This window comes from Trachypithecus francoisi, unplaced genomic scaffold (assembly GCF_009764315.1).
Source record: "Trachypithecus francoisi isolate TF-2019V2 unplaced genomic scaffold, Tfra_2.0 Lachesis_group10, whole genome shotgun sequence".
NCBI lineage: Eukaryota > Metazoa > Chordata > Mammalia > Primates > Cercopithecidae > Trachypithecus > Trachypithecus francoisi.
This window is the reverse complement of record NW_022681455.1, coordinates 26915780-26942046: the sequence shown is the minus strand read 5'-3', so window position 1 is coordinate 26942046 and position 26267 is coordinate 26915780. Positions and strand designations below refer to the sequence as shown.

General features: G+C 42.9%; 1 protein-coding gene and 8 non-coding genes across 9 annotated transcripts; 2 read left to right on the top strand and 7 right to left on the bottom strand.

The window, feature by feature from the left end:
- Positions 1 to 128: 128 nt before the first annotated feature.
- TRNASTOP-UCA lies at positions 129 to 201 on the top strand. Its single transcript has one exon. It is a non-coding gene; the product is annotated as a tRNA-Sec (tRNA).
- Positions 202 to 6444: 6243 nt separating this feature from the next.
- TRNAS-GCU lies at positions 6445 to 6526 on the bottom strand. The gene has a single exon. It is a non-coding gene; the product is annotated as a tRNA-Ser (tRNA).
- A 6279-nt stretch (positions 6527 to 12805) lies between these two features.
- Positions 12806 to 12877, bottom strand: TRNAQ-UUG. Its single transcript has one exon. It is a non-coding gene; the product is annotated as a tRNA-Gln (tRNA).
- Positions 12878 to 13360: 483 nt separating this feature from the next.
- TRNAQ-UUG lies at positions 13361 to 13432 on the bottom strand. Its single transcript has one exon. It is a non-coding gene; the product is annotated as a tRNA-Gln (tRNA).
- Positions 13433 to 14540: 1108 nt separating this feature from the next.
- Positions 14541 to 14622, bottom strand: TRNAS-UGA. Its single transcript has one exon. It is a non-coding gene; the product is annotated as a tRNA-Ser (tRNA).
- Positions 14623 to 15065: 443 nt separating this feature from the next.
- Positions 15066 to 15137, bottom strand: TRNAM-CAU. Its single transcript has one exon. It is a non-coding gene; the product is annotated as a tRNA-Met (tRNA).
- A 1-nt stretch (position 15138) lies between these two features.
- Positions 15139 to 24409, bottom strand: LOC117088497. Its single transcript, XM_033219800.1, has 4 exons — positions 24177 to 24409; positions 23588 to 23862; positions 23285 to 23380; positions 15139 to 15377 (listed from the first exon to the last, which is right to left on the bottom strand). The coding sequence occupies exons 1-4, from the start codon at positions 24392 to 24394 to the stop codon at positions 15139 to 15141; spliced, it is 828 nt and encodes a 275-aa protein (XP_033075691.1). The 5' UTR covers positions 24395 to 24409.
- On the bottom strand, positions 21340 to 21411 carry TRNAW-CCA. Its single transcript has one exon. It is a non-coding gene; the product is annotated as a tRNA-Trp (tRNA).
- Positions 24410 to 25012: 603 nt separating the features above from the next.
- Positions 25013 to 25085, top strand: TRNAR-UCG. Its single transcript has one exon. It is a non-coding gene; the product is annotated as a tRNA-Arg (tRNA).
- Positions 25086 to 26267: the final 1182 nt, after the last annotated feature.

Sequence of the window (26267 nt, the reverse complement as noted above, 5' to 3'; positions counted from 1 at the left end):
ACGTAATCTCAAGTTTTCATTTTCTAATTGGTGAAAACACGGGCGCTGTGGATGCCAATGGGGGGACGGGGATGAAGGAGAAGTTCCTTTTATTTTCTAAGTATTGCAGCAGCAAAAAAGGCACAAGGGACCATGTGGCCTAATGGATAAGGTGTCTGACTTCAGATCAGAAGGTTGAGGGTTTGAATCCCTTCGTGGTTAAATAAGGTTAGTTTTGGGGGCCTGAAAATTCTGTTACCCATTTCATTGCAAGAAAAAAATAAAAAATCATCCATTCTGTGGATTTTCTGAATCATTTTTTTCCTCCTTCTTCCTCCTCTCCTTTAAAGAGAATAAGGAGACATTCTCCAAGGCCTTAGGAGAACAAGTGACAGAGTGAAGAAAGACTGGAAAGTCAAAACTGAAATACAGCCATCCAGTATTTTGGAGCTGTCAGGTTCTCCCCAAATTTGGATTTTAAGCACTTGTGTTTCGGTTTTGTAGGCTTGGATTCAATTCAAGGATTGAATTCCTTGAAAAAAAGGAATTCAGATCTATAAGCCAAGCTTTCTCAAACTGTAGTGTCTCAGACTAATGCCAGGCCCCAATGGCTATCACAGTAGGAAACCTGTTGCTTCCTCTGATTTAGCACTAGGTCAAAACCTCTTCACACTTCACACTTCTTTTTTAGTCTAAGTGCGGGTGTACTAAGGAGTTTTGGCAGCTGCTGAAGCCTATGTGACTGGTTCTTATTCTCCATTTTAACTTTTTTGTTTTGGATGTGTTGCCATCAAAAGGATGAGAATAGCTAATATTGAATTTTATATTGCTAAGCAAAAATATAAAGGTAATTAAAATAGCCCAACTGGTTACAGTGTGTGTGTGCAAACAGGAAAAGACAGGGAACACACCCGTGCAAAATACATAAAAACACATTTTGTATTCCTAAATAACATTTTGTGTGCCTGAATTTAATAATAATTTAGGATTAAGGAAAAGTAATTTCCAGTTGCTGACATCGTGATGAAACATAAGACATTTGACTCCATCCAGATGAGATCATTGATTCAAATCACATGGAGTCTGTAAGTTTGTTTCTAGGTCAAAGCTAAGAATATTAAAACTAGTAACAATTACCTCTCCCTGTCCCCAGCTTCTTCCTTAGCTCTGTTTGATTCTAGTTTCTTCTAGTCATCTGTAGATTCCAAATTGTATAAAAAATGTATGGATTGAGCATTGGTTCCCAGACTTTGAAATTTATTGGATTAAAAAGTGTCAATGTCCTAATGTCATGCAAAACCATGTTCTCCCTTGTTAATGGCAAAACCCACCATTTGCACTGAGCATTCTTTTATAAACTAGAGAAAGTATATAACCTCAAAAGAAGAGTAACCTTTTAAAATGAATACAATGATACTTGAGAATTACATAGCCCACCTTTTTTCTTGATTCTAAGAACAGGAAAAAGCTTCCTTCTCTCTCTCTGATGAGTATTTAATCCTGTGTACCAGAGGATGAACAAGACTTTTTCCAGGGGCCCCACAGCCTCCCTCAAGCATTTAATGAAAGTGGAAATTCTGATGCAAGAACACAAAAATTTGCCTGTCATAACTCTTTTTCTTTTCTTTTTCTTTCTTTTTCTACTGCACTGAGAGCAAAGAATACCAAAAGGAGGAGAGAGCCTTTCCAGACTGGGAAGTGCCAGAAGGGAGAAAAGTGAAAAAGATGGGGAAATTTGTGGACATCCTGAGTCTTAAATGGTCACTGGAATTTAGGAGCTTGTCCCAAATCCACCAAAATAAAAATATATGCACCCTTTGACGAATGTGCAAGCCTTTCTGCTTTGGGAGTGGGATTCAGAAAAAAAAAAAAAAACATGAAAAACATCATTTGGAGGTGAATTAAAAAAAAGAGACTGGAAGAAAAGAAATCAAGAAGAAAGATTTCTAGATGTGTATCATAAACACTGGGAGTTGCGTCCAGTTGCACAGGGGATTAAGAGATTCATGAATTTAATAGAGTAGCCCCCCTTATTTACAGGTGTTATGTTCCAAGACCCCAGTGGATGCCTGAAACCTTGGATAGTGCTGAACTCTATATACACCATGTTTTTTCCTATACATACACTCGTATGATAAAGTTTAATTTATAAATTAGGCATTTAAAGAGATTATTAGTAATAACTAATAAAATAAAACAATTATAACAATCTACATACAATAATAAAAGTTATGTGAATGTCATCTCTCTGTCTCTCAAAATACTTTATTGTACATTACTCTCCTATTTTCAGACCACGGTAACAAAAGTACACAAAAACTCATGTCCTTAAGAGGTTTGGAGTTGAAGGAAGAGAGGCGGAGGCAACACAGAAAACACAAAACGAATAAGTAGATTATATAAGTAAATTATACTTTATATAGAAGAGATCTGTTCTGAAGGAGTTAAAAACTATGCCCCTCTGGCATAGTGACTATTTTGAGTTAAAGGCACTTGAAAAATAGCAGGTGCAAGAATATCACTCTGACTCTCACTCTGTTTCTTAAAAGCAGAAGATTAAATTCCTCTGTGAAATAAGTTCCCCCTAAACTAGAATGAAAGTATCATTCATTCCAATTTGTAGGAAAACTGAGGCTGAGGGAAATCTGTGTAAACAAATCTTATTAAATGAGCCTTTATCCTCTCAGCCACTTCTCTACCCAAGTAACTATCCAAGCCCAACCCCCTTTGCGGTGTTACATTTACATAGTTTACCACTTTCTATTTCAGCATGTAAGTGTTCCACTCTCACTGTGCTGTAGTATCTTCATTTTCCAATGAAGGCTCTTGTGCCACAGAAAACTTGTATTAAACGAATTCGTATGGTCTTTTTGTATTAATCTGCCTTACACCAATTTAATTCTCAGGTTCAGTTGGAGAAATTGTAATAAAAATAGAGGTAAAATTTTGCCTCCACTACAGTTCAAAAACGTAAAGATTATGGCCGGGTGCGGTGGCTCAAGCCTGTAATCCCAGCACTTTGGGAGGCCGAGACGGGCGGATCACAAGGTCAGGAGATCGAGACCATCCTGGCTAACACGGTGAAACCCCGTCTCTACTAAAAAATCCAAAAAACTAGCCGGGCGTGGTGGCGGGCGCCTGTAGTCCCAGCTACTCGGGAGGCTGAGGCAGGAGAATGGCCTAAAACCCGGGAGGCGGAGCTTGCAGTGAGCTGAGATCCGGCCACTGCACCCCAGCCTGGGCAACAGAGCGAGACTCTGTCTCAAAAAAAAAAAAAAAAAAAGATTGTATTACATATTTTTATGATGTAGGGTCTCTCTTTGTCACCCAGGCTGGAATGCAGTGGTGCAATCATGGCTCCCTGTAGCCTCAACCACCAATCCTCCTGCATCAGCCTCCCAAGTAACTAGAACTACAGGTGCGTGCCGTCACATCCAGCTAATTTATTTTTTGTAGAGACAGGGTCTCGCTACGTTGCTCAGGCTTATCTTGAACTCCTGGCCTCAAGCAATCCTCCTGCCTCAATTCCCAAAGTACTGGGTTACAGATGTGAGCCAGCATGCCCAGCCAAAACCATAAAGATTTTTATTATGACTTGCAAGGAGCAAAGACTATGTTTCAGTCAGCTATTGCTCCATTAAAACACACACACACACAAATGCTTAAAAACATATAATAAGCATCTGTGTGTGTCAACTGAAGGTCAACAGCTCTAGGTCAGAGTATATGAACGGCTGTACCTTAAGATGTAAGTACACTTCAGCTTACCTCCTCTGCGCTTCACAGTAGGAACTCTAGTTAGTTCAAAGCACATTCTTTCTGGGGCAAAGTGTGAAAAGACAGCAGCTACCCAAGGGAAAATTTATCTCATGAAGATGGCAGAGGTGCATATGGACACCCAACTATGCAGGCATATTTAAAGGCCCTAATTGACTCATCCCTGCTAACATTACATTGACCAAAGTCATTCTCACGCCCAAGGCCAAAGTCAAAGTGATATGGAAATATATTACATCTCTTTGGGAGGAATTACAGAGTTGTTAGGCAAAGGGCTTAGATACGGAAAGAAATGAAGAATTTACCAAACTTACAAATTAACCTATATCTTGAGGAAGACAAAAACAGCCCCGATAGCCAGAACTGGTCTGACATTAATAGATAGGACTTGGAGTTGCTAGGAGCTGGCCTGGCTCTCACAGCAAAGCTCTGGTCAACTCATATTGGGTATAACCAATCTCAAAATACACCAACAGGCAAGAACACTTTGTGGCCGTTATGACTTGAGATAAAAACAAAACAATTCATAATGGTGGGGAGTAAAAATAAGAAACAAGGACATCGTCAAATAACAAAAGTAACCAAACATCTCCTCCTTTCTGGTAAATATGACTACTACTTCTTTACCAGTTATAGAGAGAATCCTGCTTTATCCTCTCTGTTTATTTGTTTGTTTGTTTGTCTGTTTTTGAGACAGAATCTCACTCTGTCACCCAGGCCAGAGTGCAGTGACGCAATCTAGGCTCACCGCAACTTCCTGGATTCAAATGATCTCGGCTCACCCACCTCCTAGATTCAAGCAATTCTCGTGCCTCAGCCTCCCAAGTAGCTGGAATTACAGGCATGTGCCACCCAGCTAATTTTTGTATTTTTAGTAGAGAAGGAGTTTCACCATGCAGGCTCAAACCCTGACCTCATGTGTCTGCCCGTCTCCGCCTCCCAAAGCTCTGGGATTATAGGCTTGAGCCACCACACCCAGCCTATTCTCTCACTTTCTTTTTTTTTTTTTTTTTTTTTTTTTTTGAGACGGAGTCTTGCTCTGTCGCCCAGGCTGGAGTGCAGTGGCCAGATCTCAGCTCACTGCAAGCTCCGCCTCCCGGGTTGACGCCATTCTCCTGCCTCAGCCTCCCGAGTAGCTGGGACTACAGGCACCCGCCACCTCGCCCGGCTAGTTTTTGTATTTTTAGTAGAGACGGGGTTTCACCGTGTTAGCCAGGATGGTCTCCATCTCCTGACCTCGTGATCCGCCCGTCTCGGCCTCCCAAAGTGCTGGGATTACAGGCTTGAGCCACCGCGCCCGGCCTATTCTCTCACTTTCTAGATAAAAATTGTTAGGATACACAATCACAAAATTACGGTCAGCTGATGGTTCACCATGGCATTTTGTCTCCCTCATTGCAACAAACCAACAAATCTAATTTTGCTTTTCTACAGGTGTGTCTGTGGTGGTCTTTGTCAGGAATTTGTCAACAGTCTTGAATTCTGAAACATTAAACATCACAGACATAGAGGTAGCTAACTTTTATGTAACACCTCCCCTTTATCCACCACTAAACCAGATTAAGGGGAGATGTGTTAAACCTGGAGGACAACAGAGTCTCTGATAAACCACATGAATAAAAAAAAAGAAAGAATTTTTTTAAGTTGAAAAGTTTTGCACGGCATAAGCATAACCAATTTTTTGTGTTTTTTGTTTAGATATGGAATGTTTAGATACAGGCCAAATGGCAGTTTTAAATATTTATTTAGCAAGTTTAGCAGTCTTTTTTGTGTGTGATTTTTATGTAACATAAATTGTAATGGTCCTGTGGGCTTCATTATTTAGGAATGACAGGGCATATGTAACCAATTCCTTTTTTCTTTCTTTCTTTCTCGCTCTCTCTCTTTTTTTGTTGTTGTTCTTTTGTTTGTTGTGTTTTTTGTTTGTTTGCTTTTGTTTTTTTAATACGCGGAGGGTGGGGTTGTGGGGGGGGGGGCCTTGATATATTGCTCAGCTTGGTCTCGAACTCCTGGACTCAAGTGATCCTCCCGTCTCAACCTTCCAAAGTGCAAGGATTACAGGCGTGAGCCACTGCGCCAGACCCAATTCCTTATGATTACACATTTATGATGAAAACTGCCAAAACAGTGAAACCAAAACTAAGAAGGAAGTGAGGTCAGTGATGGTTCTTAACCCAGGAGACCCAAGGCACTTGCAAAACAACCACTAGACTCTACCCCCTAAAGATTTCGATTTAACTGGGTCTGGGGGAGGGGAGGAGACACGAGCATTTTGAGAAATATCCCCAGTTACGTATAATTAACAACCACCGGATCACAGCTAGATAAGGAGAAAGGCCAGGCGCTACTTAGGGGATGAAGCAAAAAATCAGAGAGTCGGAAATCAGTTTTCAACTACAACAGAGTCTTGCGAATCTGGAGCAGCAGTGGATACACCTCTGTCTGCGCAGAGGGAGCGGAGCTAAAAATACTGTAATTTTTCGGTCCTTTATAAAATAGGATCAGTATTCGTTACCGACAGAAGGTTGTTAGTGCCAGCACAGGTTAGTGTTCTACTACGTACTAAAGAATACCTCTCTTAAGGGAGCTAAATACACCTCATTCTCAGTGAGCAAACAGGAAGATATACCTGATGCCATCTCACTCAAGAGGAAATCTTAAAAAGCACAATGGGAAGGGAAAGCAGAGCGACGAGGATGGGATTCGAACCCACGCATGCAGAGCACAATGGATTAGCAGTCCATCGCCTTAACCACTCGGCCACCTCGTCACATGCCCTACTGTGCTGCGATATATGTGATGTTTCTTTTCTCAGCACTTTCACTTGGTAATTCCTATTCCTTTGTTAAATGTTTTCAGTGACGGAAATAATGGATAAATGGCCCTCTTACTCTCATAAAGGAAGAAAAACTAAAGAGGAGACTGGGAGGGAGGAATAGACCCTAATAAAGATGACAAAGTACACTTTCTTTTTTTTTTTTTTTTTTTTTTGAGACGGAGTCTCGCTCTGTCGCCTGGGCTGGAGTGCAGTGGCCGGATCTCAGCTCACTGCAAGCTCCGCCTCCCGGGTTCACGCCATTCTCCTGCCTCAGCCTCCCGAGTAGCTGGGACTACAGGCGCCCGCCACCTTGCCCGGCTAGCTTTTTGTATTTTTTTTTTTTTTAGTAGAGACGGGGTTTCACCGTGTTAGCCAGGATGGTCTCGATCTCCTGACCTCGTGATCCGCCCGCCTCGGCCTCCCAAAGTACTGGGATTACAGGCTTGAGCCACCGCGCCCAGCCGACAAAGTACACTTTCTAAGGGAAAAATAAGAGAAATTTAAAAGGAAAAATGAATTAGTGACTGCTCCTGTTTTTTAAATCAAATTGGATTTTGTCTTTTTTCTTACGTCATGTATACGAACACCATCATTAAACCACGTATGTCTATTGTTGCATTCCTGGACACTCCTCGGTAGGATTCCCAGAGGGATGCTTGCCATATGATGGCACTAATGCATCTGAGAAATAACCATTGTCTCTCCTAGAAGCCTAAGTGGGGGACTGGTAAAGTGTTGAAGTGATGGGTTACAGTCAAATTGTGATTGGTTCTGAGTGTCAGATCCTAGATTTTGGACTGTATCTTGAAGAATCGTGGAGCCATCTGAGGGATTTTTGTTTTGTTTTTGCTTATTCTGTACAAAGAAATGTGGTGAAAATGATCCTGAGTGTTGTCATTTTTATTATCTTTTTGTATTTCATTTAAATTCAAAATTTAAAAAAATAAATTTATTTTTATAGAGACAATCTCTCACTATGTCACTATGTTGCCCAGGCTGGCCTCAAACTCCTAGGCTCAAGCAATCCACCCACCTTGGTTTACCCAAAGTGCTGGGATTACAGGCATAAGCCACTGTGCCCAACCTTTCTTTGGTTGTTTCTGACTCATTTCATCACAATCAGAAAAGTCAGTCTGATGCTAATGTTCTGTGAGATTAGGCACAACAGAAGAACCCCATGGCCTGGCCAGTTCCTGACAATATGCAGGTCTACTGAATAGGGTCAGACCAGTCCCTGGATACCAGGGGCTGTTTTCTCACCTATACCCAATAAAATTACAAAAACAGTAATATTGTGTATGGGTGTGTTTTGACGTGATGTAGCATTAAAAAAATAAGGCCGGGCACAGTGGCTCACACCTGTAATCCCAGCACTTTGGGAGGCCAAGGCTGGAAGATCGCTTAGGCAATATGACCAGACTCCGACTCCACAAAATATACAGAAAATTAACAGGGTGTGGTGGCTGGTGCCTGTAGTCCCAGCTACTTGGAAGGCTGTGGTGAGAGGATCAGCTGAGCCTGGGAAGGCGAGCCTGCATCAAGCCATAATCATACTACCGCACTCCAGCCTGGGTAACAGAGTGACAGAGTAAGACCCTGTCTCAAAAGCAAAGCAAAGCAAAGCAAAGCAATTAAGGATATGATCAGGATTCAAACCGTATATCCTAAGAAGGTATCAAGGAATTACCTAACAAATATCAGACATATTAGGCATCAAATCATCATCAAAACATAGCAGGCCAAGAAATGTACGAATTCTCATTTTTTTAAAACTTCAGTTCGCAACAAATTCTGAAGTGTCCTCGAAAGAAAAAATACTGCTTGGTCTTGACTGTGTTTGGATTAGGAATTATAAAGCATGATAAACAAACCTGGACCTGAAGGGTTCATTGGTTCTTTGATTCATTCAATCTTTTGACGAATATTTACTGAGCATTTTGTATGTTCCAGGCATTGTTCTAAGAACAAATGTATATGCCACACACAAAATTCCCTGTCCTGGTGAAACCTAATTATGTAGAAATAAGCAATAAACAATTTATAAAGCTAAATATAGGCGAGGCACAGTGTCTCATGCCTATAATCATAGCATTTTGGGAAGCCGAGGCAGGCGGATTCTTCGAACTCAAGAGTTCGAGACCCGCCTAGGCACCATGGTGAAACCCTGTCTCTACAAAAAATACCAAAATTAGCTGGGCATGGTGGCACACATCTGTAGTCCCAGCTACTCAGGAGGCTGAGGAGGGAGGACCTCTTGAACCCGGAAGGTTGAGGTTCAGTGAGCCAACATTGCACCACTGCACTCTAGCATGGTTGACAAAGTGAGACCTTGTCTCATCAAAAAAAAAAAAAAAAAAAAGCAAAATACACAGTATGTCAGAGGATGGTATATGCATAGGAGTGGTGGCAAGTTAAATAGGGTGGGCAGGGGAAAATTAGCTCAGTGGTTCTCCATGCTGCACATTTGAATTCATAGGGAACTTTTGAGAAGTATTCATGTAAGGGCATTATCCCTATAGATTCTAATTCACTTGTTCAGGCATGATATTAAAAGAGAGTAGCAGTCGAGTTCTTCAATACTGGCTTGATTATAAAGGAAGATACACAGAGGAAAACTAGTTTTAAAAAGATGAGGGCAGCCAGGCGCAGTGGCTCACGCCTGTAATCCCAGCACTTTGGGAGGCCAAGGCGGGCAGATCACAACGTCAGGAGATTGAGGCCATCCTGGCTAACTCGGTGAAACTCCGTCTCTACTAAAAATACAAAAAATTAGCCAGGCGTGGTGGCAGGCACCTGTAGTCCCAGCTACTCGGGAGGCTGAGGCAGGAGAATGGCGTGAACTCGGGAGGCGAAGCTTGCAGTGAGCCAAGATCGTGCCAGTGCACTCCAGCCTAGGGGAGATCATGCCAGTGCACTCCATGCCAGAGACTCCGTCTCAAAAAAAAAAAAAAAAGGTGAGGGCAAGAGATAATTTTCCCATTTGAAAGGTACCAGGAATTGCTCCCAGTACAGCACTTAGTGACCAAGCAAAAGAAGGTGTCTGCAAAGTATCAGTCATAGCATTAGACCAGTTCCAATTGGGGCTTCTTCTGCCCTGAGGTCTCTAGAGTGTTTAACAGTGTGTTGGTCACACTTCCTGTGTAATCTCCTCCCTTTGAATGTTGGCTGGATCTAGTGACCTGCTCCTAACCTACAGAATATAGAAAATGTGATAGGATATCACTTTCATGATATGTGAGATATGTGTCTGTTGTTTTAAGCTACCCATTTGGGGGCAATTTGTTATACAACAGATAACTAATATATTCAGGCAGGCCTGATCAGCCAGAGAGCAGTGGATCCTATGGCTGGAAGGCAGTATAGTTGAGAAAAATACCAGACATCATAGTCATAAATTTGCCAAATCTGAGTTCAGATGCTAATCATTACATCATAGACCCTTTCCATAAGATTCTCCTATTGAAAGACTTGTGTGTAAGCTTGGTGTAAATCTATATATTATCTTTTTGAAAAAAGCCATGACCAATAGATTAAATCTAAAGAGCATTAACAAATGCCTCCTATTTATTAATAGAGTGTATGGTAGGCTAAATGATGACCCCCAAAATAGGTCCACAACCAATCACCAGAACCTGTGAATATCTTACCTTATGTTACCTTAGGCGGTCAAAGGAATTTAGCAAATGGATTTTCACTGAAGATTTTGAGATGGGGAGATTATCTTGTATTATCTGAGTGGGTCCAGTGTAATCAAGAGGGTCCTTATAAAAGGAAGGCAGGAGGTTCAGAGTCAGGAGAAGAAAATGTGAGTATAGAAGCAATAAGTGATGCAAGGAAGGGACCACTAGAAGCTGGAAAAGCCAGGAAAATGAATTATCTCATGATGTCTCCAGAAGATACACAGCCCTGCTAATACTTTTATTGTAGACTTCTGATATCCAAAACTGCAAAAAAAATTTAATTCATGTTATCTTAGCCAGGGATGGTGGTGTGCACCTATAGTCCTAGCTACTTGGGAGGCTGAAGGGAGGCGATTACTTGAACCCAGGAGTTTGAGGCTGCAATGATCTATGATTGTGTCACTACAGTCCAGCCTGAGTGATAGTGTGAGATCCTATTTTAAAAAATAAATAAAATAGGCCAGACACAGTGGCTCACGCCTGTAATCTCAGCACCTTGGGAGGCCGAGGTGGTCGGATCACAAGGTCAGGAGTTCAAGACCAGCCTGGCCAACATAGTGAAACCCCATCCCTACTAAAAATACAAAAAATTAGCCAGGCGTTGTGGCAGGCACCTGTAATCCCAGCTACTCAGGAGGCTGAGGCAGGAGAATGGCTTGAACCTGGGAGGCGGAGGTTGCAGTGAGACGAGACTGTGCCATTGCACTCCAGCCTGGGCGACAGAGCGAGGCTCTGTCTCAAAAATAAATAAATAAATAAATAACAACAAATACATTCATATTGTCTTAAACCACCAAATTTCTGGTAAGCAATAGGAAGCTAATAAAGAGTCACTAAGATAGCACCATGAATAGGGCTAAATAGGCAGAAGGAAGTCTACAGGGCTTTTTTCTGGAACAATTTTTAGAGGCCAGAGGAGTTCACGGAGCTCTACTTTTGCTGTCATTGAGAGCCCTGGAGGATATGTTTTGAACTGTAAAGAGAGTCAACAGAAGGAATTTAGAGTCCCACCGACAGTTGGGATTGCTGTATTTGGAGTCCAGAGTGTTAACCGTTATACCATGGTACCTTTGTATAACAAAGGTTCTAGTGAAGACTTGTAAACTATTGCATCTGGTCAGTTAATCTTTAAAATGGGCATAGATTCAATGTAAGGAACACTAATAGCTTCGCATGGGGAGAAAAATGCAGGCTCTCAGATGACTCAATTTGTGGTTTACACATTTTCATGCCCAAGTCCAAAGATAGCATGCAGAGCATATGGAGTGAGCTCTGAAGAAGACAAAAGTCATAGGTGGGTCCTCTGACACATGAACCTTTACTCATCCCAGCAGATGATTAACTTACAGTGATCTAACTGGCTTCAGGCTCCAGCAAAGCAAAGCAAAGCTTTCAAAAAAAGAGCTTCTAGGGATACATGCGGGTGATGGGCAGAGGACAACTTTCAGTAGCCAGAGGAAAGAGCAAGAAGCTGGATGTTGCTCCAGAAAAGAAGTGCAAGTATGTGAGACTGTCTATACATGCCCAAGTGTACTTCTCCATTTGGGTAAACTCAAGAGCAAGGTCACCAAAACTGAGACAGGTCCACTGAAATTTGAAGCCTAGGTGCTAGCCATTAAGTCACTAGGACATTGAAATTGAATCCCTACTGAAAGACTGATGTGTACTTTTAACATAACAGTTAATCTTTCAAATAATGTGGACAATGCATTAGCTTAAGGAGTTTGGGTGGAGCCCCAGCTGAGTAGAGATAGCAGAGGCTCTAAGATGTGTACAACTGTAGCGCTGTGCAGTCCAAACATTTTAAGGACAGTGTTAGTGATTAGAAGCAGATGGAATGCTTTAAACAGGCTCTAGAAAAGGAAGAAACTGAGATTGGGGGCTGTAAAACATGAACTCTTAATCACTGGGGCCAAGATTCTAACTTACCAGAATCTGAGAAACTCTGGGCAAAAAGGCAAAAAGAGACATCAAGTAAAATAGGAATAGGGCTAAAATTTCAGAAGTCGGTAGATAGAGACAGTTTTCTCCAGAACAGGGTGCCATGTTGATTGGCAGCACTTGCAGCCAAGTGGTACACCTCGAAGGTGAGTTAATGATTTAAGAGAATCACAGAGAAAAATTGACCAAGATGTTGCTAAAATCCCAAAGAGATTTGGACTCAAATTCCTGGATTCAGAAGCCATATACTATGGGACCCTTACATGAGGCAGTTGCTACTACAATTCTTATGTAAATCCTTGCATTTTGAGGGACCTCCAAAGAAGAAAAGATTCGCAGGAGGGGCCTCTGACACATAAACCATTAAGCACCCTAAGCACGCAAATAACACCCTGGCTGCCTTTGGGAAGTCAGGGAAGAGTGGATGCTAAGAGAAAAGACCAAGAATGTACAAGGACATGATACTAGTCAGAAGCTAGAAATGACAATCGGGAGTTACATGACACTTGCTAATCGGGAGAAGAAACTGCGAATGAGAAGGTAAATCCACAGACCAGAGTGTGTTGATGATTTAAGAGAAGAAAGAAGGATGGGTCACCAAAATTAGAACAGGTCCCACCGAGATTTGAACTCAGATTGCTGGATTCAAAGTCCAGAGTGCTAACCATTACACCATGGGGCCACATTCCATTATTGATTTCATGAATATCTATAAATATTGATTACAGAGCGTGTCATATATTCTATACAGTATTCTATTAATATTTATTAAATTAATACTATCTGTATCCCATATAGCAGAGGCTCCAAGAGACTCACATGCACTACAAACATACCTGGACCAAGTCCATCTTAGAAAGTGATAAAACTTGAAGCTGTTTGAGTAGTGTTCAAAAAAGGAAAGAACTGAGGTCTGGTAAGTGAAACACGTATCCTTAAATTTGCGTATGATAATCTAAATCTGAGGAACTTGCGTCCAACAAGAGAGGAGAGGCAAGAGAGGACAGATGTGAAATTACAGATGAAAAATTAGAGGATGCTGTTCTGCAGGGAAGCATCGTGCTGCCATACTGGGATGGGATGTTAAGGAGCTTAAGTGATCAGGTACACGCTCTTCTGTGTACAATGGTAATTTGAGAGAAGGAAAGAGCACTAAAAGTGTGACAGGTCCCACCGAGATTTGAACTCGGATCGCTGGATTCAAAGTCCAGAGTGCTAACCATTACACCATGGGGCCAACAATAGAGTGACATCCTAGCATATTTTTGTTTTTTTGTTTTTTTGTTTTGAGACGGAGTCTCACTCTGTCGCCGGGGCTGGAGTGCAGTGGCCGGATCTCAGCTCACTGCAAGCTCCGCCTCCCGGGTTCACGCCATTCTCCTGCCTCAGCCTCCCGAGTAGCTGGAACTACAGGCGCCCGCCACCTCGCCCAGCTAGTTTTTTGTATTTTTTAGTAGAGACGGGGTTTCACCGTGTTAGCCAGGATGGTCTCGATCTCCTGACCTCGTGATCCGCCCGTCTCGGCCTTCCAAAGTGCTGGGATTACAGGCTTGAGCCACCGCGCCCGGCCCCTAGCATATTTTTGATAGCATGAATGTAGTACGTGGAATTGCTCCATTGAGAGTGCTGTTTACTTTGGCCTCTCAAAATAGGTGCATAGTCCCAGATTCCGAGAAAGCAACAAAACTGCTCCGGCAGGCGGAAAGCAAGAACAGAACTCACCTTTCCCAAAACTTGTTCGGATCTGCCCAGAGATTATGAATAGGAGCGTTCCTTGATTAATCAGAACTGTGCATTTGCTGAACTTTTAGGTCATGATACGTTTTTCTACTTAAGTTTATAAAAGAAAATATCAACACTTAGACATCTCTTAAAACATCTATGCAACAGTTTTGGAGATTCTCTATCTGATGTTTCCTCTGCAATTCTGGCCTCTGAAAGTAGGATGGCAGGAGGCGAACCAGAAATGATCTGTCTGAGATATTGATTCCATAAGTTAAAGGCAAGCATGGTTTTGGAAGTCAGACGTGAGCTGAATTTCAGATAGGGAGACAGCATTTCAAGAAGACTTAAAGGCAAAACAACTTGAGCTTTTTTCCATCATTTTTATAGCAGTGTCAGAAATTACTTGTGTTTTCAAGTGCTTGCCCATGTAACACTTTGAAAGTCTTTCTCTAAGTCTTGTTACACAAAAGATCTAAAACTATCTGCTTCCACTTTTATGGAGAAAGATAATAACAGAAAAATAAAAAATACTACTCCATGTTATTCTGTGTGATTGCACAGGTAGTGTACCGCATTTCCTCTACCTGAAAGAAAAAAAATTAAAAAAAAAAAAAACACACCGTAGTCGGCAGGATTCGAACCTGCGCGGGGAGACCCCAATGGATTTCAAGTCCATCGCCTTAACCACTCGGCCACGACTACGTGCCTCCTCCAACACCCTTGATATATTCCCATGAGGAATATATGTTTCTTTTCACAGACATCTTTAAATTCATTTGACAAGATAACAACTCTGGAAAGTCTCTCTTCCTGGTTAAAAAAACAGAATCAAAATTTTAAAGATTTAGATATTGGCTAAAAGAGATATTGCAAATTGCAAGACTTGTCTGATGGAGGAAGTACGAAAGACTTTAGGAGGGGGCCACACGCCAACCCCTAAATGGTCTCCAAATCTAAGAGACTGGCTGAAAGGCTCTCCACACCTAATTAGTAGGATTACAGATATTGAAGACTGCAAATTTGCATTTCCACCAGACTACCTTGTGGATTCTTACACGGGTCAGGTCCGCTAATCGTTAGCACGCCTCATTTAAAACTCCTTTTCTGCAGTGTCCTAGTCTTCAAGCAAAATACACAGCACCACATAGCAGAGGATGGTTTCGATCCATCGACCTCTGGGTTATGGGCCCAGCACGCTTCCGCTGCGCCACTCTGCTGTCACAGCACCACTCTTTTCATGTATATATTAAAGGCTACAATTTTTGGCATTTTTCTAATTTTAAATGATTTGTTGTCCTTTGCCAAATTATCCTGGAGAATGAGAAGTGCACACTGGCCATCCATATGGGGCTGCACGCCACTTCCAAACACTAGCGGTTTAGAATTCTTCCTCGATAAATTCGAATCAGCTAAGGTTGAAGTTCTCCGGAGTTCCGACGGAAGCATGTTTCGAGTTACTGGAAAAACAAGTGCAGGCTAATTGGCATAATTTATAAAGGTGAAATTATAAATGCTTGGGCAAATTTCAGCCATTCCTGGATACCAGAGGGAGTCGTTATTACTTCCAAACATTTTTTACTTGCGATTTTCATCGAAAATGTTCAGTGGGAAAAAAAACTACAGTTGCATCGAGGGGGAACCGAAACTGAATCTCCCTCTCGGCAGGTGAGAATTCTACCACTCAACTACCGGTGCTAAAAGTAATTACATGGGTTTGTTTTCTTTTTTATCTATCATATCGTCCTTTAAAAAGTGACAATGTATGTTCTCTATCTATAATGTTTTAAAAATCCAATCAAATATTATGTCTAAATATTCTGAGTAAACCTTTGAACATAGAAGTAAGCAGAAAGTCTGCTGATACGTGACCCTTGGAGACTTTCGAAGTGAAAAAGACACTCAAGCCTGTAATCCCAGCATTTTGGGAGGCCGAGGCGGGTGGATAGCTTGAGGTCAGGAGTTCGAGACCAGCCTGGCCAACACGGTGACACCCTGTCTCTATTAAAAATACAAAAATTAGCCGGGCGTGGTGGGTGGCGCGCGCCTGTAATCCCAGCTCCTTGGGAGGCTGAAGCACGAGAATCGCTTGAACCCGGAAGGAGGAGGTTGCAGTGAGCCGAGATGGCCCATCAAATGCTCTCCAGCCTGGATGACAAAGGAGAAAGGGGAGGGGAGGGGAGGGGAGAGAGAAAGTTTGAGCTTCGGGAAGGAAATCAAGCTCATCCACTTGGCTGTTGAGTGGAAGCCTCAGTTATAGCTTTTTTTTTTTTTTTGACGGAGTCTCACTCTGTAGCCCAGACTGGAGTGCAGTGGCGGGATCTCTGTTTACTGCAACCTCCGCCTCCCGGGTTCAAGCAATTCTCCTGCCTCAGCCTCCTGAGTAGCTGGGATTACAGGTGCCCACCACCACGCCCGGCTAACTTTCTGTATTTTTAGTATAGACGGGTTTTCACCATGTTGACCTGACCTCAGATGATCCACTTGCCTTGACCTCCCAAAGTGCTGGGATTACAGGCCTGAGCCACTGCGCCTGGCCATGGCCTTCTATTAAAAGTTAATACGTGTTTCAAGAACTTCCTGGAATAAACAATAGGGTGCTAGAATAAATAAAATTTATTTGCAACCTTAGCTTCCTAGGCAAAGGTCTCTGGGAATGGTAAAGGTATGTTGATGAAAATAGCAGAATAGTAAAGTCATGTTAATATAGATAGTAAGTTAGGCCGTGGCTCATACCTGTAATCCCAGCAGTTTGGGAGGCCGAGGCAGGAGGATCCTTTGAGGCCAAGAGGATCCTTTAAGGCCAGGAGTTCAAGATCAGGTGATGAATTGCTCAAGGTTATATTTAAAAGGTGACTTCTACATGTTACTCTGCATCATGTTGCAAAAGCCCAACAATTACAGTTGCACTATGCAACGTATCTTTCCTGATACAGAATAATCTAAGTTTTACCTGTCATATATGAAAACAAACAAAACTACATCTACCTAGACTGTAGATCAGTATATAGGTTCTTTTCTCTGTCCTCTCACTCTTTTTTTAAATCATAGATAACTCTCATAATAGTCCAAAATCCTGCTTTGGTGTAAATAGTCTGTGATTTCCCCCCCTAAATCCCGCATTCTGCACTCTTGGCACTCACATTATCCAGGCAGAGGTCATCACTCTTTTTTTTTTTTTTTTTTGAGACGGAGTCTGGCTCTGTTGCCCAGGCTGGAGTGCAGTGGCGCCATCTTGGCTCACTGCAAGCTCCGCCTCCCGGGTTCACACCATTCTCCTGCCTCAGCCTCCCCAGTAGCTGGGACCACAGGCAACCGCCATCGCGCCCGGCTAATTTTTTGTATTTTTAGTAGAGACAGGGTTTCACTGTGGTCTGGATCGCCTGACCTTGTGATCCGCCCGCCTCGGCCTCCCAAAGTGCTGGGATTACAGGCGTGAGCCACCGCGCCCGGCCTATCACTCTTATATCAATGCACTACATCTGGGTCAAGCATAGGCTTATCCTTCTAAATTTCATCCTGTTCCTTAATTATGAGTTGATATTCTCTGTCTTTTCCACTGGACTACTATTTCCTCCAGAGCAAAAACTTTGTGTGATGCATCTTTCTATGGAGCTGGCACAGAGTGTATGTGCAGCAGTTTTTTTTAACATAATTTGTATATTTTCTTTTTTCAAAGAAAAACTTCTCATCTTAAAATATTTTAAAAATACAAGTCAGCAAAAAGCAAGCAAATTAAAATAATGTCTAATCCCACACCCAGAAATAATTACTACTACTATTGTAGTATAATCATTAGCCATACGGATCATACTGTATAATCTGACTAATCTATAATCATACATGGCAATTAATTGCTTAATACATCATTTGTCTATTTCAAGTGTCTTAAGCATCTTTCTACAACAGATATTCTTCAATATCACGTTAAGGGCTACATAATACTTTGCTCTATTATAAATAATAAATTTATTTAACCAATTCTCTCCTGTTAGTGTTCTGAGTTTCTTATTTTTCACTTCTGTAACTGAATAATACTGCTACTATTGCTCCCCGATCAAACCGAGGGTCAGATTGCTTATTCTTGGGGTCCAATAATGACATGCAGATGAACTGGGAAGTAAGGGAGAATAAGGGAGTTTATTTCTTTTTTCTTTTCTTTTTTTTTTTTTTTGAGACTGAGTCTTGCTCTGTCGCCTGGGTTAGAGTGCAGTGGCACTGTCCTGGCTCACTGCAACCTCCACCTCCCGGGTTCAAGTGATTCTCCTGTATCAGCCTCCCCAGTAGCTAGGATTACAGGTGTGTGCCACCATGCCCAGCTAATTTTTATATTTTTAGTAGAAATGGGATTTCACCATGTTGGCCAGGCTGGTCTCGAACTCCTGACCTCGGGCGATGTGACCGGCAAAGTGCAGGGATTGCAGATGTGAGCCAGGGCGCCTGGCCAGGAGTTTATTTTCGTAATGGGGTACGTGGAGAAGGCCAGAAATTATGGCCAGACCAACCCAAAATCACAAAGTTTTCCAGAGCTTATATACCTTCTAAGCTATATGTCTACATGTAAGTGTGCATGTATTTAAAGACATACTCTTGGCATGCATTTAAAGACATACTAAGCTATATGTCTACATGTAAGTGTGCATGCATTTAAAGGCACATAGCCTTTGTATAAGGGCACTGGCTTTTTTTTTTTTTTTTTTTTTTTTGCTTTTAATATTTAACCACTCAGTCAGTGCTGAAACTGTTGTCATGGAGGCCTGCTTGTTCAGCCATTAGGGAGACCTGGCCTGCCGCTCTATGTCTGCTGTGTCAAACAAAAACGATACTCTCCTTGACCAAACTCTAGTCAGGCTGCTCTGTACGTTCTTCTCAACTAGGCCTCAACCTTGACCTTTAAAGACTAAAGACACTAACATGATTTCTAACAGCTCAAGACCACATCCCTAGGATGACCGTAGTCCCCTTTAAAGTGCCTGCCTGAGAAAAATCAAGACTGCCAAAAGAATGCACTGTTGTTCCAAACAACACCTGAAGATAAAGCCCATCTCCCACTTCTGTGGGAAGGTAGGAGCTTAACTTCTGTAAGCACCAGTTAGCAAACGTAGATGGGTTTCATAGGAACTAATCTCCTCTTTCTGATTTTTGTAATTTTTCACTCCACTGAGCCCTGCTCACCCCCTTTTCTGTTCCTTCATTTTGTCTTTAAAATGCTCAGTCACAGGCTGAGCGCAGTGGCTCATGCCTGTAATCCCAGCACATTGGGAGGCCAAGGTGGGCGGATCACCTGAGGTCAGGAGTTCCAGACCAGCCTAGCCAACATGGTGAAAACCTGTCTGTACTAAAAATACAAAAATTAGCCGGGCATGGTGGCAGGTGCCTGTAATCCCAACTACTTAGGCGGCTGAGGCAGGAGAATCCCTTGAACCTGAGAGGTGGAGGTTGCAATGAGCCGAGATTGCGCCACTGTACTCCAGCCTGGGCAATAAGAGCAAGACTTCATCTCAAGAAAAAAGAAAAAAAAATACTCAGTCACTTCTGCACAAATTTAAGTTGAGTTCATTTTATGCTCTACTCTTCTTTATTGGAATATTGTATGGATTAAAATCTGTACTGGGTGCAGTGGTCTCAGAATCAAGTGGCATCTCTTGATCTCCTGAAAAGCTAAATCTCAGAAACGTCTCAAATGCCAGGTTTTCATTTTGTTTTTATTTTTTGAGATGGCGTTTCACTCTTGTTGCCCAGGCCAGAGTGCAGTGGCATGGTGTCAGCACACTGCAACCTCCGCCTCCTGGGCTCAAATGATTCTCCTGCCTCAGGCCTCCTGAATAGCTGGGATTACAGGCGCCACCACGCCCGGTTAATTTTTTGTATTTTTAGTAGAGACAGGGTTTCGTCATGTTGGCCAGATTGGTCTCAAACTCCTGACCTTAGGTGATCCATCCACCTCGGCCCCAAAGTGCAGGGATTATAGGCATGAGCCAACTCTCTTGGCCGGGAAGTTATAAATCTTACAACCCCCAGTTAGTGACCCTGGGGCAGTAAAAAACTTATAGAAAAACAAGCTAAGCAGTGGCAGGTTATTGTCTATGCCTATTCTTTAGCAAAGTTCAGGACCCTACCATAATTCTTAACTGTTCTTGTGAATGCAGCTTCAATCTCCACAAAAGAAGGTGGAGGCCAGTTTTCCTTGCCTCAAAGTGTATCTGTAAACTGAATTCCTCTTGTAGGTCTCTTGGCCTCTGCCCTAAAATAAGCAAAAACAAAACAAAACAACAACAACAACAACACAATTTAGCCTATGAGGTGTAAAAGCAAGATGGAATCAGTCATATTAGATTTCTGTCATTACTTATAATTCTGCCAAGGTGGCATCAGTGTGAGCAAATAAATTTCTGTCATTTAAGCCTCCCAGTCTACGGTACTTGTTATGGCAGCCCTAGCAAACTAATACAATTACTAACAGTGAAATCTGGAGCAAGAAAATAATTACTGTGCAATAACAGTATAGAACTTTAACAGAACTCTATACACTTTTTAGGAATACAGTAAAATAGAAAATGCTTGCTTGTTTTTAAAAAAAATGACAAGTGGACAGGGCGCAGTGGCTCACGCCTGTAATCCCAGCACTTTGGGAGGCTGAGGCAGGCAGATCACCTGAGGTCAGGAATTCGAGACCAGCCTGACCAACATAGTGAAACCCTGTCTCTACTAAAAATACAAAAAGTAGCTGGGCGTGGTGGTGCATGCCTATAGTCCCAGCTAGTCGAGAGGCTGAGGCAGGAGGATTGCTTGAACCTGAGAGGCAGAGGTTGCAGGGAGCCAAGATCCCACCACTGCACCCCAAGCCTGGGCGACAAAAAAAAAAAAAAAAAAGGTTTATGTCAATATCCTTGGCAAGAGATAATAAATGGAAGCAAATAGGCCACTGTAATAATTGAGAGAAGTGAATAAATGGGATATGAAATATGAGGAGATAAAACTCAGCACAACTTGGGACTCCAAGCGAAGAAGAAGTAATGTCCAGGATGGCTGCAAGTTCCTGACTCCAGGTCCAGTGGGGATGAAACTGAGAAGGCATGAAGTGTTGCAGGCAGATAAGCAAAGGAAGAGTCAGGCAGCAAAGAGGGCAGGGCATGAGCATGGAAAAACCGCCAACTTTTAGGGGGTTACGTGTAGGAAAAGTTATCTAATGCCAGAAGAGAGCATTTAATCTCCCTTTAAAGAGGTGGCCAAAGATAGACTGTCCACGAGGTGAATTCATTTTAGAGTCATAACAGCAAGCCAAGAGCAAAAGAGACAGATCTCACTCATCTGTGAGTGCAGAAAACAAAACGTGTCCTCTCTGTCAATGCCTTGAGTTCTTTATCTCGAGTTGACTGACTAAATATATCATTTTGCCCCCTTCCAAAATACAACCACCCCTGACCCCGACGTGATTTGAACACGCAACCTTCTGATCTGGAGTCAGACGCGCTACCGTTGCGCCACGAGGTCACTGAAGTACTAGCTTTTCGTTTTCAAGTAAGAATCTAATCTTATCTTCCTCCCAATTTCATTATTTGATTTGATCTCTTTTCACAGTTTCGCTAAGGCTTTGTTGAGAAAAATAAGGGAGTGGCCAGATTAAATATTAACCCCAAACCCAAATAAATGCTCCATATATGAAAAACAGTTGTTTCTCAAGTTCAAGTTTAGATTTGCGGTGAAACAGTGATAAGAACGGTTATGAAGTTTGTAATACCACTTTCTGTAAATGCGCTAGACCACTCCCTCTTCAGGAAGAGAATTCCAGGCTTGCACTGCCCCGCAGGACCTGGCCTAGCTAGCATTTACTTCCCTCAAACCTATCCGCACACCCGCCCCATCCTCAACCTACTGGGATTCAAAATCCTAACATGAATAATATCTCTTGCCTAAAGGCTCACCTCTCAGTCCAAATCCACGGGCCCTCTGGTCTCTACTGTGTACACGAGCCATTCAGTTCACAAAAATAACCCAAAACAAGCCGCTAACATTTACTGAACTCACCGTTTTCCTCTAGCCCCTTGGATTAACTTCCTCCAGCCTAGCTATTCTCAAGAAGCGCCTCAGGGTCGGAAGCAGCAGGGAAGCTAGGAAAAGCGGAACCTCACACCTACTGAATCAGAAACTGGGCGTGGGTCCCACCAGCCTGTTTTAACTAGCCTTCCAGGAGATTGGGATGTAGGAAAAAGTTTGAGAATGACCGTTCCAGCCTAGAAACCCGATATTTTGCTCTTTCAGGAAAATAAGGCCGGGCGCGTTGGCTCTGGGAGGCCGTGGCGGGCGGATCACCTGAGGTCGGGAGTTCAAGACCAGCCTGACCGATATGGAGAAACCCCCCCCACCCCACTAAAAATACAAAATTAGCCGGGCGTGGTGGCGCATGCCTGTAATCCCAGCTACTCGGGAGGCTGAGGCAGGAGAATCGCTTGAACCCAGGAGGCAAGGGTTGCGGTGCGCGGAGATCGTGCCACTGCACTCCCGCCTGGGCAATAAGTGCGAAACTCCCTCTCAAAAAAAAAAAAAAGAAAAGAAAAGAAACGCCCAGCCTTCTAAGATGGAGGAAGGACAGTGTATTAGTTAACTGTGCTTCTGTAACAAATACTACAGACTAGGTGGCTTAGACAACAGAAATCACTTTCTCACATTTCTGGACACTAGTAGTCCGAGATCAAAGAACTTATCTGTTTAATTTTTTTTTTTCTCCCCTGAGGCCTTTTTTGTTGGCTTGCAGGTGACTATCTTCTCCCTCTGTCTTTAAATGATTTTTTCTTTGTGTGTCCATGTTCTGATCTCTTCCTATAAGGACACCTGCCCTTATGATTAGGGCCCTACTTTCATGATCTCAAATTACCTTAATTACCCCCTTTAAAGACCCTATCTCCAAATACTGTCACATTCTTTTTCCCTTTATTTATTTATTTATAAACACTATTTCATTCTATTTCCCCATTTTGCAGATGAAATACTGTCACATTCTGAAGTACTAGAGATTAGGGCTTCAACATATGAACTTAAGGGGTTTGGAGGAAGGCTAAATTCAGTTCACACAGGTAGTTTCCAGACGAAGCTGTACTGACAATTTCCGAGCCTGGCATAGGGAAAAGGGATAGAAATGGGGGCTCCGTGGTGAAAATCTACTGTCTGTTTGCTTTTCCCACTCCTGGTTTAGGATTTAGCTTTCTCAGGGCTCTCAAAATCACTGACTCCTCAATCAGCTTTCCAGGTGACAAAATTTTGTTTCTGTTATCTCCTCTCCCTATTTGGATGTATATTTTAGTGTTGTTTGAGTGAGATTTGCGGAGTATGCAAAAGTAAATTCTTGTGTTTAACCCGCAATCTTTACCTGGAAGCATCGTAAGGCAGCGGTGGTTCCCTGCATGTGGGAAGAAGTCTGGTTCTGCCTTCGCCTCTCCAGCTCTCAACTCAAGCATTCCAAATGCTGGCATTGTCCAGAAAAATCTAACAGGTTTATTTATAATTATTATAAAGTTGAACCTGAAACTTGTTCACCGAAACATCTTAACTTGCATTAATGCTGTACGTTTCCGCATTTTTATTAAAAATTCACACCCAAATGAAAATGGAAAAACTGCCAATATCTGATTTCTGTCCCCTATTTTTCCACTCGAATCATACACTTAGGTACCTTTTGACCCTATGGGGAAAAAAATAACGTTCAGAACTACCAATAACAGGAAGAAGAGAATTTTTTTTAATGAAATGTTTCCCATCGTGGTGGATTCGTAGGCACGTTCTCCACGTATGCGGCGTGCTAGCTGGATGTCTTTTGGCATAATTGTTACACGTTTGGCATGGATAGCACACAGGTTGGTGTCTTCAAAAAGGCCAACCAGATAGGCCTCATTTGCCTCCTGTAAAGCACCTATAGCTGCTCTCTGGAAGCGCAGATCTGTTTTAAAAGTCCTGAGCGGCCGGGCGCGGTGGCTCAAGCCTGTAATCCCAGCACTTTGGGAGGCCGAGACGGGCGGATCATGAGGTCAGGAGATCGAGACCATCTCTGGCTAATACGGTGAAACCCCGTCTCTACTAAAAAATACAAAAAACTAGCCGGGCGTGGTGGCGGGCGCCTGTAGTCCCAGCTACTCGGGAGGCTGAGGCAGGAGAATGGCGTGAACCCGGAGGCGGAGCTTGCAGTGAGCTGAGATCCGGCCACTGCACTCCAGCCTGGGTGACAGAGCAAGACTCCGTCTCAAAAAAAAAAAAAAAAAAAAAAGTCCTGAGCAATTTCTCGCACCAGACGCTGGAAGGGAAGTTTGGGAATCATAACTTCACGGAGTGCCACAGTACCAGGCCTGTAGCGATGAGGTTTCTTCACCCCTCCAGTAGTGGGCGCACTCTTGCGAGCGGCTTTTGTAGCCAGTTGCTTCCTGGGTGCTTTACCACCGGTGGATCTGCCGGTGGATTTGCAGGCAGTCGGCTTTGTACGAGCCATGGTATAGAGACCTCCTTACTTACCCCGCTTCTCCTTTGGCTGGAGCTCAGCGAGCGAGAGGCGGCGCTGAGCTGGCGTTAGAGAGCGACGGCAGCACGGCTGCGGCTGCGAACACAATTGCAGTAATTTTTTTTTTTTTTTTAGACAGAGTCTCGCACTGTCGCCCCGGCTGGAGTCTGGAGTGGACACGATCTCGGCTCACTGCAACCTCCGCCTCCCGGGTTTTCAAGCCATTCTCCTGGCTCAGCCTCCCGAGTAGCTGGGATTACAGGCGCCCGCCACCACGTCCTGCTAATTTTTGTATTTTTAGAAGGGACGGGTTTTCACCGTGTTGGCCAGGCTGGTCTCGAACTCCCGACCTGGTGATTTGCCTACCTCGGCCTCCCAAAGTGCTGGGATTACAGGTGTGAGCCACTGCGCCCGGCCTATTGCAGTACTTCTGGTTTTTTTTTTTTTTTTTTTTTTTCCTACCATTAAACCTCGTCTCTCCCCAACCAGGCTGTTTTTTTCAGGGGTTGGAAATTCCTTAGTTTACAACAGTGATTTCACTAAGTACATTTACAGCTCATGAGGAGGAGATTATTTTCTGTCAAAAAATTGAAGCGCTTCCTAATCTGAGACCACGTGGCCTAATGGATAAGGCGTCTGACTTCGGATCAGAAGATTGAGAGTTCGAATCCCTCCGTGGTTATTTGGGCGACTGCTTTAGTACTATTTTCCGTCTTCAAAGCTGGTTATCAGAAATGTACTCTTTGCACGTACTTCACTAAGTTATCTTCATTGTAGATCCCTTCCTACAATGTACATCCTTTGCCTTTTTCCTGTACTTAGTCACTCCGTGTCTGTTTATCCTCTCTCTCTCCACCACAACGCCATACAGTCCATCTTCTGGGCCAGGGCTACTCAAAATTTGGTCCAGTCCCTGAACCAGTAACATCACCTGGGAGCTTCTTAAAAATAACAACTTTCGAGGTCGACCTCCCTTGCTAGTCGGCACTACACTTGACCTACTTAGAATCGCTGTGTGTGGGCCCTAGGATTCTGGGTTTTAACGAAGTGGTTCGTTTGCACGCTCGAGTATGAGAACCATTTATAGACCTTACAGGCTATAGAATGCACTCTAGACGATAAAGCACAAACACGTCAGACCCAATTACAATTTAGCGCCAACCTACGTGAATTTCAAGGCTGTTACGACAGGGGTAATGTGAAGCTGCCATGGGAACGTCTTGGAAAGACTGGGGTACGAAGAAAGGCAGAAAAGAGGTCCACACGTTTGACAAAAGTGTCTTCTAACAAATACAGAAGACTCGTAGAATTAGAAGAATCACCATTTGCAAACCTTAGAAAAATAATAGACCAAAGCAACGAACGAGCTTAACGACCTTACAACCATTAGGAAAAGGTGGTTGGGAAATAATATATGCTCATGGTGTTAAGGGCCACCCCAACATTACTTGTCAATTGCGAAGGGAGAAATAAAGAACCCTGGGGGGCACCACTCGGTCTTCACCATCAGCAGGATATCCCAACAAGTGCCTCCTGATGTGAAGCTAGTACAGTGTAAAGAACAGCGTCCGGGCAAAAATGTTTAACCTAAATCTAATCACTCAAATTAATCACAACAGCAATCATTTAGATTTATCTTCTAATTTAAAAGGAGTAAAAATAAATTAAAAGATGCCATAAGGAAATAATGAGACAAATCCAGAATGTAGACATTCTATGAGACAATTAGACTCTTTTTCTTATTTTGTTTTGTTTTGTTTTGTTTTGAGACAGGGTCTCGCTCTGTCGCCTAGGCTGGAGTGCAGTGGTGAAATCACCGCTCACTGCAGCCTCGATCTCCAGTGCTCAAGTGATTCTCGCCTCA

Excerpts from the sequence above, each read along its gene's own strand:
- LOC117088497 (XM_033219800.1), bottom strand. The coding sequence starts at position 24,394 with ATGGCTCGTACAAAGCCGACTGCCTGCAAATCCACCGGCAGATCCACC. Across the intron at positions 23,863-24,176 it reads GTGCGAGAAATTGCTCAGGA|TTTTAAAACAGATCTGCGCT; the intron begins CTTTTTTTTTTT and ends GCCGCTCAGGAC. Across the intron at positions 15,378-23,284 it reads CTGCCTTACGATGCTTCCAG|TAACTCGAAACATGCTTCCG; the intron begins GTAAAGATTGCG and ends TTGTTTTTCCAG.